Here is a 13,140-nt window from a genome sequence, read left to right as displayed (position 1 = left end):
TGAGCCCGCGCGTCCTGAGCCTGCGCTCTACAACGGGAGAGGCCACAACAGTGAGAGGCCCGCGTACCGCAAAAAAAAAAAAAAAAAAAAAATTCTGCGACTCAAGATTAACGTGGTGTATTCCATGCCTTGAAACAAGAAACTGCAGTTGATTAGATGAAAGGAATGGCATTGTGCCCACTTCCACCTGGGGCTCTGCTGGTGTCTGTACACCTTTTCCTGAAATAATAAATCTGCATAGCAGTTACATTCTCAGGGCATGGCCAGAGATGCCCCGCCCAGCATTTCCACAGCAGAGTACTCAGCACACCCGTCCTTCCCCAGTAAAAGGGTGTTTTGTTAGGATCATTAAAAGGGAGAGGATTTATACGCCAGCTTCGATTACAGAAAGAACAGAAGGTACAGAAAGTACCTTTCAATACTTGATTCTCTTAAGCTAGATGATGCGTTGAATCTGACTCTAGTTTTTGCTTGTGTTTCTTAATTCAGTTCAGCTAACTCAGCAAACATTTGTTGAGTAATGAATCTGTTCCAAACCCTGTGCTGTGCACGGGGATATTGCAAGACACAGTCCCCGAGGAATTTATAGTCTGGTTCTTTGACTTTCTAGCAGCACAAAAGTATCCCTTTCCTCTCAGATCACTGTGGATTAATGAGGAATGCTCAAGTGAACCAGGAGAGATAATGTGTTGTGAGTGAAGTCTCCTGTGGATGCAAGAGAAATAGACTAGCTTCCTGGCACTTCTTGTGCCAGGATAAGAGTTTCAAATGAAGGGTCCAAGAGATAAAGGAAGAATGACAAGGGTCCAGAGGTATTGTTTAATATTTTAAATTTTTGTCAAGATTGTTGGATGAGGGAAGACCGGCTAGTTTCTTTTACCTATATTTGGTTTGCATCTTGAAACTCCCCTGCTTTAGTGAACCAACTGTGCACATTGTATGCTGGAGATAAAGGTGGCCATCAGCGTGCAGGAGAGCTAGCATGGGAGAAACAAAAATGACCTTTCTGCCTTATGGGTGGGGCATTTAACGGAAAACTCCCCCTTCATCCCCATGTAGTACTGGGGGAAATTCTTCCTAGAGACATGAGATTGAAAATTCATCCCACGAAGATTTGTTTTATTATCTGCTTATCGGGAAAAAATGAGACAATGAATACCTACATTGGTATTCATGTAAGAATCCGAGGTCCCAAACCCAATAAATATTACTTTATTTTCTCTAGTTCATCTTAATGTCTACTCTCACAGGTACCAGCTTCCCAAATGGGTAGGGCCTTGGTTGTTGCTAAAAAATCATCATTCCCATGCCTGGAACTGGTTTATACCTTTCAGAAATTCAAAATGCAAGGTAGGGATCCATTACCCAGCCTTTCTAGGTATTTCATGGGAAGTGAAAAGAGTTCAGTGTTATTAGCCATCTCTAAGAAGATTATACTCCTTCTCCCTTTCTTCTACTAACAACGCTGTACCTACCTAGCAATAAAGTTGATGGATGCAGGAGCAGGGCAGGGCAGAAATCCTAAACCATTCTGAATTCATCTTTTACTCATTTTTCATCATAATCCACCATTATTCTCAAAATCAATAATGCTGTCTTACTGTAAATCCCACCTTTGCCCTCCAGATTTTTAATGAGCTTTATCCTATTTTGGCCTGCAGTTGTCAATGTTGCCATTTGTCTTCAGGGTATTTATATTTAACTAGAAGATTCTTAGCATCACTTGGTTGGCATGACTCTCAGTTCATAGCTGCAAGTATGCTGGAAAGATCTTTTTTTCTCCTCCAAGTCCAAAGTCTTCCCAGCTAACCCAGTAAAGTGGACTATTACCCTTTCTAAGATTTCTGTTTTCTTTCCTACCACATTCTACTTCTGTAGCATGAGAAGTTGGGTCTGACTACTCGCATGAGTGTGGAGAAGAAAAAAGGTGAAAACACAGGCAGGAAATAAGATGGCCTATTATAAGTAATATGCAGCTCTACCCTTACAGACTAATTCTAAAAAGTTTTCAGTAGAAGCATGTGCTAGATAATGTGCAGGACTCCAAACCAAATAATTATAACTATTGCCTTTTTGTTGTTGGGATTTCAGAGTTTCCTCAAACTAGTGTTAGTGACAATTAACAGAAGACTTGAAGCTTGGAGTATTCCTGACAGTTGCGTTACAGAATGTTATCAAAGAGGCCCTAGGTTCGGGCTTCCCTGGTGGCGCAGTGGTTGAGAGTCCGCCTGCCGATGCAGGAGACATGGGTTCGTGCCCCGGTCCGGGAGGGTCCCACGTGCCGCGGAGCGGCTGGGCCCGTGAGCCATGGCCGCTGAGCCTGCGCGTCCGGAGCCTGTGCTCCGCAATGGGAGAGGCCACAACAGTGAGAGGCCCACATACCACAAAAAAAAAAAAAAAAAAAAAAGAGGCCCTATGTTCTATTGGGAGCCTAGTTAACAGACTGAGTTGACATATTTAGGCAGTGAATTTGTCTCTGTGCTGGCTGGCTGTTATGTTGATTTGGCCATCAGGCAATTTCCAGAAAAGGAAAACAGCTTGTGGCATGCGAACAGAGCTATTAATTGGTACCATTTAGTGTAGGATGACCAGGAGCAAGTTTTCTTCATGGTGGCAGGACTGTGTTATTTAGCACCCTTCCAGCTGCTCTGGCCTAACCCCACAGCAGTGGGATTTGTAACTTGAGGGTGAGGGAAGTTGAATTTAGCTGATGTCTATAGGCCTTTCTGGCCAAGCTCTTCCCTGCTCTGCCCCCTTTCCTCTTCACTTTCTCTTTCCCCTTTTTCTCCCCCCCGACTCTCCACCTCCATGCCTCCATTTCCTCTCTCTCTCTCTCTTTCTCTCTCTCCAGAAATAAAGTCTTTTAATCAGGGGAATTAAACAAGCCTGCCTATCTTGACATTTCTTTATGAAAATGGAGACATTTTTGTGCAACTTTCTAAAAAGGGCCTCCAGACCGCTAATCCCAACTGGTTAAGCCAATCATATTTAGCTCCCTAGCCCTCCCACGTGACAAAATGTGCCATCAGCAGCACAATCTCTTGGATCTGGTCCAAGGCCTGAAAGTCTCATTGGTGATGTAGTTTGACATTGAACAAGGAAACCATAACTATAAGACAGGGTTTCGAACATGACTTTCGTGAAAAGAACTCCACATAATCTGGGAGAGAAGAGTGACAGTTTCTCAAAGGGAAGCTATGTGTCCTAATAACAACTTTAGTTGAAAGAGTGCTTTGAAGCATGGTCTAATCGATGATTCAGCACTTCAATGGCTGCCCTTCTGACCCCTTTACAACTTGCATGCCCCTCGCCACGACTCCCACTTTGCTCTAAACCTTTAGCCAGTGACGGATGAGCGTGATGTATAAACACTCCAGCTTCTTGGTTCTTGGTCAGCACAACTTTGAAGTGGGACCTGTGCTGTGCTCAGAGCTCCCTGAGGGATTGAGCTGAGTTGCCATCTGTGGGATGAGACCTGGTGTTGCACCCCAGCTTGGCTCCTTTCTCTGCCAGATCCCATTTTCCCACTCCCCTACCAGTTTTTCCTGAGAACATTTCCTTCCTTAATCATCTTCAAATGACTTTTTGTCTTGGAGTCTGCTTCTGTAGAACCTGACCTCAGACAAAGAACATTGTCAAATTATTGAAAAGCCATGTGGATCTATTGCTTCTCAAAAGAAAAAAAGAGGTGATCTCCTGCATATTTTAAACTTAAAAAAAAAAAATCATGGATACCTCTGTTTTACAGGAAGAGAATTTGAAGGAGAAGAAGAATATCTGGAGATCCTCGGCATCACCAGGGAGCAGTCAGGCAAATATGAGTGCAAAGCTGCCAATGAGGTCTCCTCGGCGGATGTCAAACAAGTCAAGGTCACTGTGAACTGTGAGTATGGCAGGAGCCAGCAGGTGCCATGTGCCCAGGGCCCACCTCCACCTCCAGCGAGCTCTAAAGAGCCTATATCAAAAGAACATTGCATTTCAAGCAGATACTCCTCTAGTCAGGGATGCACATTTGTACACTGGACATATCCAAGGGCAGGACTTGGCCCTTGAATTTGATAAATCAACCGTACCAACTCTAAATATAACCTATAATGCATTTAACAATACGCTCTGTCTTTTACTTAGACTACAGAATTAAGAAAACATGATCAGACCACACTAGCACTTTAGGCAATCATCACTCTTCTAGTCTTTGTGGAGACCAAGGTCATACCACTTTGGAAAAATACAACAACTCATAACTGCTTTAACTGGAATTTCCACCTTAATGTATTGTTTGTCAGAAGAGAATAATTCAAGACCATATTTTATCCTCCGCTATTGAACTAATTGGCCTTGGGAACAAATTTAAGCCACTGTGGTCAGATACCATGTGTCCCCGGTGGCTACGAGGGATACCTGATAAGTTAATATTGGTTATCTATTTGTCCCAAAGTATGGGCATTAGAAAGGAAGATTTCACTAAGATACATCGGTAAGTGGTCAAACTTTGAACTTCTCAGATGAAAGGATCCTTAGATGTAGTTCAAAAGGATGGGGGGCAGGGGCGGATCCATATGATGTGTCACCCAGCAAAGGAATAAAGAGAATTCATTTACCTTGTTCAGTGAGGAGTGACTGTCCACATCATTCAAATTCAAGTTCCACATCACATAATTGTGGCTAGTGACAGGGATAAAAGGATGTCCTGACAGTTCTTCCTTCCTGTGTGTTTAACACAAATACACACACAAATACACACTCCACATGTATACATATACTCACGCGTGCACATATAACATACATACACACATGCACAAAGGCGCACAGACACACATGCACATACATCTTAACCCATGTTTCAAAATATGCTTTGGATGGTTGTAAGTTACTTTCCATTATTTTAAGCCTTCCATGTAGTTAAACTGTATGCCAGTGATACTGTATAAAGTCCCTAGCAAGGTAGATATAATTGATTCCATTTTAAAGTTTGAAACACTAGAGCCCTAGGAGGTATAATTGCCTTTCCAAAATGACACAGAAAGCAAGAGTAAGAAAAGGGATGCAGACTCCAGCCTGTTTGATTCTAAAGCCCATGCTCTCAGGAGAAAGAGAAAGAGAAGTTTTCAATTCTTTGTACCTACTATGTGCAGCACTGATTAAGGGATTTACATTTGTCATTTAATCCTCACAGTAAACTCATGAGATCATCTTTAGTCTGACTTTAGAAATTTGGAAACTGAGGCGCAAAGAGCTGAGGAAACTTGACTTAAGTGACCCGGTCAATGCTGGACTGCACTATTTCCTGTGGTCTTGCTCCAGCCTGGCAGCCTTCTGAAACAGAAGGCGAAATCCCCTTCACACCCGACCTAGAAGAATCTAACAGATAGGATTCTGCTGTAGCATTTATGGCACTCATTTCCAAGAACAAGGGGATGCATTTGATGAGATCCGAAGTGCTTTTATCCTGAAGTGCGATTTTTTAAATAATAGAGTTTTGAAATGCCAGTATTACTATTCTTTTCCAGTTCTGGGTGTGTTTCAAAGACACGTTAATGATCCCAGTGTTATAAAATGCTTTAGGACCTTTTTTTCACATGAAAGGCAATTTCTCTCAGTGTTTATATAAGTTTATAATTAGGTTAGTTAGCTTTTTTTTATGTACACACAGCTGTGCCATCATCTACCACCTCTTCTCTGACTTTCGGAGTTAAGATTTTATTTTCTCTTAATCGACCTTCATCTTCATTAGATTTCTGAAAGTCCGATCATGGAGTACATAGAAAATATTTATGCTTCCATTGTGTGAAACATCAAAGCGGTCCGCATTGCAGATGGTTCCCAAGATCAAAGCCAGCCGCCTGGGTCCTATTATTATTAGCACAATTATTCTGACATTGCTCCTTCTTGACTGTCCCCAAAGTGTAACTTAGAACAGAAGAAAATACTGATAATTTTCAAGAAAATCCTTTTATAAAAATGTGAGCTTTTCCTCACGATGAGTGAACCACAGAAGAATATGGACAGAGACTCAAGATTCTAAAATGACGTCATAACAAATTACATAGAAAACTCAAATGAGCTTAGTCAGACAGTCTGTCCTAACCAGCAGCATCTAGCACATACCTGACCTTGTAAAAATTGCTCAGTAAATGTTTACTGAATGAATAGGTGAAAGACTAACAGATAAACTCTGCTCTTGTAACATTTCTCCAAACTTTGCAAATTGATGTATGCCACAAATCAGGAAGCGTGTTCTAAATCAATGCCCTTTGGAATCACCTTTTTATCAACACTTCATAAGCTTTGTTTCTATTATATGAAAACAACTAGCCATTGCACCTGTTGTCCTATTCAAACAATTCACCCTACTTAAATGTAATTGTATCAAGTAGATGTAGTCTCCAAGATTAAATTATAGAACCAGGTCTGGCCAGCAAAGCTCATGCAAACTGAGAAATTTCCAGTTTGTCACTTCATATAAGCCTGACTACTATGAAAGTGCCCCATTATTTAAGCTGATTCCTCTTCCTTTTCAAGACACAAGGTTTGGAATTAGGTCAGGGGATCAGGATGGCTAAGATAATTAATGGCTGAATAGATTATCATAATGAACAGATCCACAATACCACTAAAAAAAAAATAAAAAAAAAATCCCAGTGCTGGTTATTTTCTCCTGCTAGCATCTCATTGACTCATTTACTCATTTGCTGACAGATATTTGTCCCAGGGCACTGAGAAGCTAGAGCAGTAAACAAGAGAGACAGAACAGTTCTTCCTGTTTAGCTTACAAGCTGGATTCTACAGTCTCTCCTTTTTATTTCTCTTGGGTAATCCTTCTCCACAGTTGGTCTACAGTACTGTGCATAGCCATTTGACATGAAAAATCTATTTTCTAAGTGGTAGGATGTCCTGGAGCTTACAGAAGCTAAATTATTGACCCGAAATCTCTTCAACTAAATAAGCTTAGTAAAATTTTGTACAATAGGCAGGACTTCTGTTTTCTTGTATCTTACAGGATGTTGCTAATTTCTTCCAGATTCCAGCCCTAGGGACAAGTGTCCTTTCATTTACAGGTTCTAGGTGTAATCCCTCAATTTCAGTTCTCACAGTGCATTAAAAGTAGCTACTTCTGGGTTTGTCTCATTCTAGTGCCCAGTATCCCAAGGATAATGTCTAGTGCATAGTAAGTGTTCAGTTAGTGAGGACTTAATTTTATTTGGACTCTTCTTATACTGGACACTTTTCCTATTCCTGGAGAAATTCTCCTCAAAAGCTGCCCCCAGCTCTCAAGCCTGCCCCCAAACCCCACTGACCAGCTAATATTCCTGCCTTCAGCTTTCCCACAGCTCTCTCTCCAACTAGGTTCACATTGTCATGCTTTATTACTTGTTTTCCTCTTCTCATCTCCCTTTCAACTCAGCTCTGCCTCCACCCTGGTGTCCAGAGCTAACCAACCCAACATATATGCTGGGGGACATGGGACTCTGGCATTTCTAAAGCTTGCCCTTACTTTTGAGAGCCATTTATTTAGAGGAAGCAGAGGTTACCTACCATAGATTCCACAGTTGGAACTGGAGACATCTGTCGTCTCCAGATAATATTACTGTATTTTAACTGGACTTTTCAGTACTTTGATTCCAAAATCACCTTGAGGAAAATAATGGCTCAATATGGAACCAAACTGGCTACGTTCTCTAACTATTCATGGCTACACCTCTCCATTCTCCATGCCAACCTTTAGTTTACTCTTACATCTTTATTGATGATATCAATAAAGACACATGCTAATGTTTATGAATCTGTTATGGGATCATTAGAGGAACTATTCAATAAGAATCCAGAGTACTGCGATTTGCTACTACAACTTTGCAATGTGTACAAGAACCATCATTTTCTGAGTATCTCCAGAGTACCAAGACTCTATTAGAAATTTTGTATGATTCACCGTAATCATCCAACCAAGGAAAGAGGCATATGGGGCCCAGCCTGCCTCAGTAGGAGAAGTATTTACTTTATCACTAACATCGTTTGGTATGTTTGGTTTAGTATTGCAGGTACATGGTGATTTTTTTTTAAAAGACAACTTTTAGTTAGGTTTATTATTGTTTTTAAACTCTCTGGATACGATGCCTTTCTTATTGCCTGTGTTCCCTGCCTCCACCCCGTCGGTCCACCATCACACACTAACCCAGGAGATAATCAGATCATCTCCATGCAGAGGACAAAAGAAAGCTCAGAGGATGTAAGCATTCTCTGCCACAAAATCAAAGAACCTGTGAGTGGGAGAGTTGAAACTCTGCCCAGGTCTAATCCCAAAGCCCTCTTTCCTTCCAAGATACCATGTGAGTAATAGTAATAAAAATAATAAATGTAATCACTTCAGGTGTTAAATGTGCTCTGATATATGAGATTTCATTTGATCTTTATATCAAACCTGTGAGACAGGTAGGCAAGGCCTTATCACGTACATTCAAAGGTGAGGGACTCCAAGAAGTTAACATGTCACCTTCAAGAGGTGACAACGTTAAGTGGCACAGGCAAAAATTGAGCCCACATCTCCTGATTTCTAATATGGGTTCATATCCACTATGCCAGTGCATGTTGTGCCATCTTGGGTACTTTTCAATAGAAATACGTAATATTTGCCTTTTAAACTACCAGCATACTCCCCTAAATGTTGTTTTCCCTTATTAGGAATTAATTTCTCTCTAAAGGAACTCACTCAAATGGAAACACAGGGAGATTCAGAGCATGGGCTTCAGAACATGGGTTCCAATATAGACTCCGTCAAGTGCTGGCTATGTGAATTTGCACAATTTACTAACCCTCTGCAAATCTGTCTTCTCATTCATAATATGGGGTTAATAATCCTTGTTTCCTAGGGTTACCGTTTGGATGAAAAGAATAAATAAAGCCTAGTAGAGTGCTGACACATGGTAAATGTCTATATATTGAATCTTTTATTAAGAATTTTTTCCTTTATACTATTATTCCAAACATCAGGAAGATTAAATGAATGATATTCTGTTTGCTAGGCCATTGTCATTGTTATCCTATTCATTCTAACTGAAAGAGTCTTATTATTGGTGATATAAGAAGAAAGCCCTTACTATTTTCAGAACCCAGAATTTTAAAGTAATAAGAACTGGAAGAGTCCTCTGACAATTGTAAGCTATTGTGAAGTCACGTAAAGAATAACAATGGACCTCTGTATAGCATTTTTATTAAGCCACATTTTAATTATAACCATATTTTGAGCAAAGGACATCTATTATTTTAACTCTACTAGGCATGCCACAATACGATCTATAATAACTTTTCTTAGCCTCACCTATGCAGAATTCATTACAAATGAATCTTGAAATGTTCATTCCAATAAGCTGTGGGACAGACCTGCGCCACTGTGTCATTTGAGAAATACTGGAAATAATGAACTCTTCATACATTATCATTTTCTGTGACTATACCTTGGTACGAGAAACTTCCCAGATTTTCAAGGAGAGGAGCAAGTGTTTGGTCTTTGTAATTGACCAGTGTCATCCTTCCCCAAGATCAATGCATTTGAACGTGTTCAACCCTAGCTCACTGTCATCCTTCCCATGCTGTCATCTCTGAGACGCTAATAAATAGTACTACTTAGTTATTCAGGTTCTGAACAAAATGAGAAATAAGTAAAGGAGACATACACGAGGCCCAGTTGCCCCCATTGTTAGAGATCAAGATGGTTAGAGGTAGCAGCTTAGTGTGGCCAACCTACCTTCCCAATCATGCAGCCCTGGACGGGGGCAGGCCTGCCCACATGAGAGCAGGAAGGAAAGAGCCCACGTAAGACATCAGTGTGGGGAAGCAGAGGAGAACCTCTGCTCCCCGACAGAAGTTTGGTCCCAGGAGGAAGAAAGGGGAGAGATGAAGCAAACAAACCGAGTTTGCTCTTCCCTAATTTTTCAGTTAGAAAAATCACCCCCTGGGTTCCAGAGCAAGGAGGTTTAATAAATAAGCTCCCACCACATAGAAGGAAGCATCTAGAGTGAGGAAGAACTCACCCATAAAACTGTACAGCTGGGACTTGTGTTCCTGGTCCCATGGCGGAAGGGCTAGAAGACCTCCACCATGGATTATTATGTTGAGGTGCCCCAACTATGAGCCCCAGAGGTAGAGGTGATGGAAAATGTGGAGTCTGGCCCAGATTGGACCTGGTTTAGCAAAGTGGTAGTTATCATTAAGGATTTGTCAGTCTTAAGCATGCGGCTCCAGAAACTCACAAACACTGTTTAAAACTCATTTTACAAATTGAACAAACCAATTGAATCACAAGCAAGATCATCACTCTGGCCAACATGCTACAGATTGTAGAGTGGCAGTTTAAGAGCCTAGCCTAATACAGTGAAGAGGTGAAGATGGGAAACTAACATTTATTCAGTGGATGGCATCACTTAGATGCCCATGCTGGAAACATGGGTGTGATCCTTGACTCTCCTCCTTCTTTCCCTCACTGTTCACACCTAATCTTGTCGATTCTGAGGCTCATATCTCTCAATCTCAAATCTGTTCATTCCCTTCCAGCCCCTTTATCAAAGACCTAGTGCAGGCTATCTCTGGGTTCCTTCAGCAGTCTCCAAATGGACCTCCCTGACTCTGGTTTCAGCATTTTATAGATGAGGAAATTGAGACACTGTGATTCTAGACAAAGTACTGAGCTCTCTAATGATGAATGATAGTGAAGGACATAGACTGGATTTGAGCTCAGGTCTATCAAACTTTAAATCCAAGTTCTTAACCTCTACTCCATACCCCATCTCTATACAAATAGCTCCCCCATCCACACCACTACCACTAATCATTGCATTAACCATTGAACTAATGTGCTCTAATGATCTATATAACCAATCATAGAATGAAAGGATTTAAAATGGAAACTTGGTGATCATTTTAAGCTAACTTCTTCTTTTAAAGGATGAGAAAGAAAAAGCTCAAACTGGTACAGACACTTGTCCAGGCCACAATTCTGGTTAATAGTCAAAATCAGACCTATGGTGTGCTGCTTCTGACTTCTAATCCTGACTCCCAACCCATGTATTAGATAAATGAGTTACAATTTTGAATTTAGCAATTTAAGGGTTAAGGGCTAAAGGAGTTATGGGTATAAAAATACACTTGGGTCCTAATGCTACCAACTGCCCATTTGTGAAGAATGGGCCATTTTGACTAGAATTGGTTTGGTGTGGGGGGTTTTTGCAGGGGTTGGCCACGCCGTGAGGCATGTGGGATCTTACTTCCCCGACCAGGGAATGAACCCGTGCCCCCTGCAGTGGAAGCACAGAGTCTTACCCACTGGACTGCGAGGGAAGTCCCCTAGAATTGGTATTTTTTAAGTTGGAAGGGATGCTATATAGATCGTTAATGTGTGGTTCCTTCATTTTATAGATAATAAAACCAAGGCTCAGAAAGATAAATTGTGTGATGGGAAGCCCACACAACCAAACAGAAACTAAATTCCAGCGCTCCTAGTTTCCAGTCGAGGGTTCTTTCCACTCATCTTCTTGCCTTTTTCCGTCTAAACAAAAATGAGCAGCTAAGTCTAAAGCAAAGCAGCCACCCACTCCGGCTCACGTTTACACACGGGCTGGTGGTGTTATCCAAATGTACTCTAACTCCCCTTCTCTGGGACAGTGATTTAAAGATGTCCAAACTGATGTGAAAATTAAATGGGGGAGAAAATTGCAGACTAACCTGATGATGCTTTTGTACATCCTTTTTAACTAGGAGGATCCAGGTCTTCTACAGGTAGAAAACTTGGAAAATAACTTTTGAATATGAAGACAAAAACCCGAAAATAAGTGAGCTGAACCAGGTGCTGAAGAGCAGAGATGTCAATGAATTTCGTATATTAGAGTTCACTTCACTAATTTACCTAAATAAGCTTTTTCCTTTATAAAATATAAACAGATGGTTTGGGTCTATTCTATCCATGTACACACAGCCAAGTTGCTGTTTTCTGGCAAATAACCTTTGGACAGAAGTCTTTTTCTCCTTGAGGGTCCATAACCTGCACAGACACAGCATCATCAAGCCCAAAGCTCAAGTTTACCATCGTCGCTCAGGTCCTGTGGACCTGGAAACACTTGTTCCACTTTCCATGGGATTGTTTGAAAGAATCATGGCAAATTAAAATGTGTTTCTGAGCTCATTTCAAGCCCATTACAGTTTTATAGACTCAGTCCTAAGCAGAAAAAAAATCAAGTGCATAACTACCAGAAAGAGCAGAAGACTGGTACCCCAGGAAGGTGTTTATGCGCCACGATAGACTTCAAACTGCACCCTCACACATAAAAGCAAAATTGACCTGGGTCATAGCAGTAAGGGAGCACAGAGGAGGGAAAAAAGTATAGCAATCGTCTGACATTAGTTTTTTTCCTGGATTGCTGCAACAATATCAGGCTAAGCCTGGCTGAGAGGACTTCGGTTCTCTATTATTTTCATCAGCTTTCTTACTGCCATCTCCAAAGGTAACAATAATAATAATGATAACGATGATGGTGAAAAAGAAAAGTGCTCAAATTATACACTTAAAATCCCAAGTCCTTTAGTATTACCACTCAATTTATGAAAAGCAATAAAACTATGCAAGCATTATAACCTATGATTGGAATAACGAATGGTCTATTGGAAGAGGGAAAAAGATATCCTAGGTTTCATTTCCATAAAGCCCCGTTAAGTGTCCCGTTTAAGTAAACCAAGTCTACAGTTTCATGAATCTCTTATTTCTATTTAGTTTTCTAGTGATCCGTGCCATTCAGCGGATCACATAATTCTTGTAAATGGAGCTTTAAGACCATTCCTGTCCTGCCTCTCTGCAATCAAATTGTCCTTCCTAATTCCTTCTTGTGTGGAAATTCTGGAGCACCATCCAAAGTTCATGTAAACTGTGTATCTGTCCTTCCTACAGATCCTCCCACTATCACGGAATCCAAGAGCAACGAAGCCACCACCGGGCGGAAAGCTTCTCTCAAATGTGAGGCCTCGGCAGTGCCTGCGCCTGACTTTGAGTGGTACCGGGATGACACCAGGTATGTGCCAAACCTGCTGCACCTCCACTGCTCCACCAGGTCTCCCCTGCTCAACAAGGGAAACCAGAAGCCCTAATGACAAAGCCAA

General features: G+C 41.2%; 1 protein-coding gene across 1 annotated transcript in view; it reads left to right on the top strand.

Moving 5' to 3' along the window:
• Positions 1–13,140, top strand: part of LSAMP (limbic system associated membrane protein) — a 633,548-nt gene that overhangs the window by 587,806 nt on the left and 32,602 nt on the right. The window contains exons 4-5 of the mRNA XM_029215184.1: positions 3,749–3,883; positions 12,932–13,052. Coding sequence (XP_029071017.1) covers positions 3,749–3,883; positions 12,932–13,052 — 256 coding nt within the window. The remainder of the gene's footprint in view (positions 1–3,748; positions 3,884–12,931; positions 13,053–13,140) is intronic.

This window comes from Monodon monoceros, unplaced genomic scaffold (assembly GCF_005190385.1).
Source record: "Monodon monoceros isolate NGI ecotype Baffin Bay Population unplaced genomic scaffold, NGI_Narwhal_1 Super_Scaffold_11, whole genome shotgun sequence".
NCBI lineage: Eukaryota > Metazoa > Chordata > Mammalia > Artiodactyla > Monodontidae > Monodon > Monodon monoceros.
Note: the sequence above shows the minus strand (reverse complement) of the source record. Positions and strands in the feature narration are given on the sequence as shown.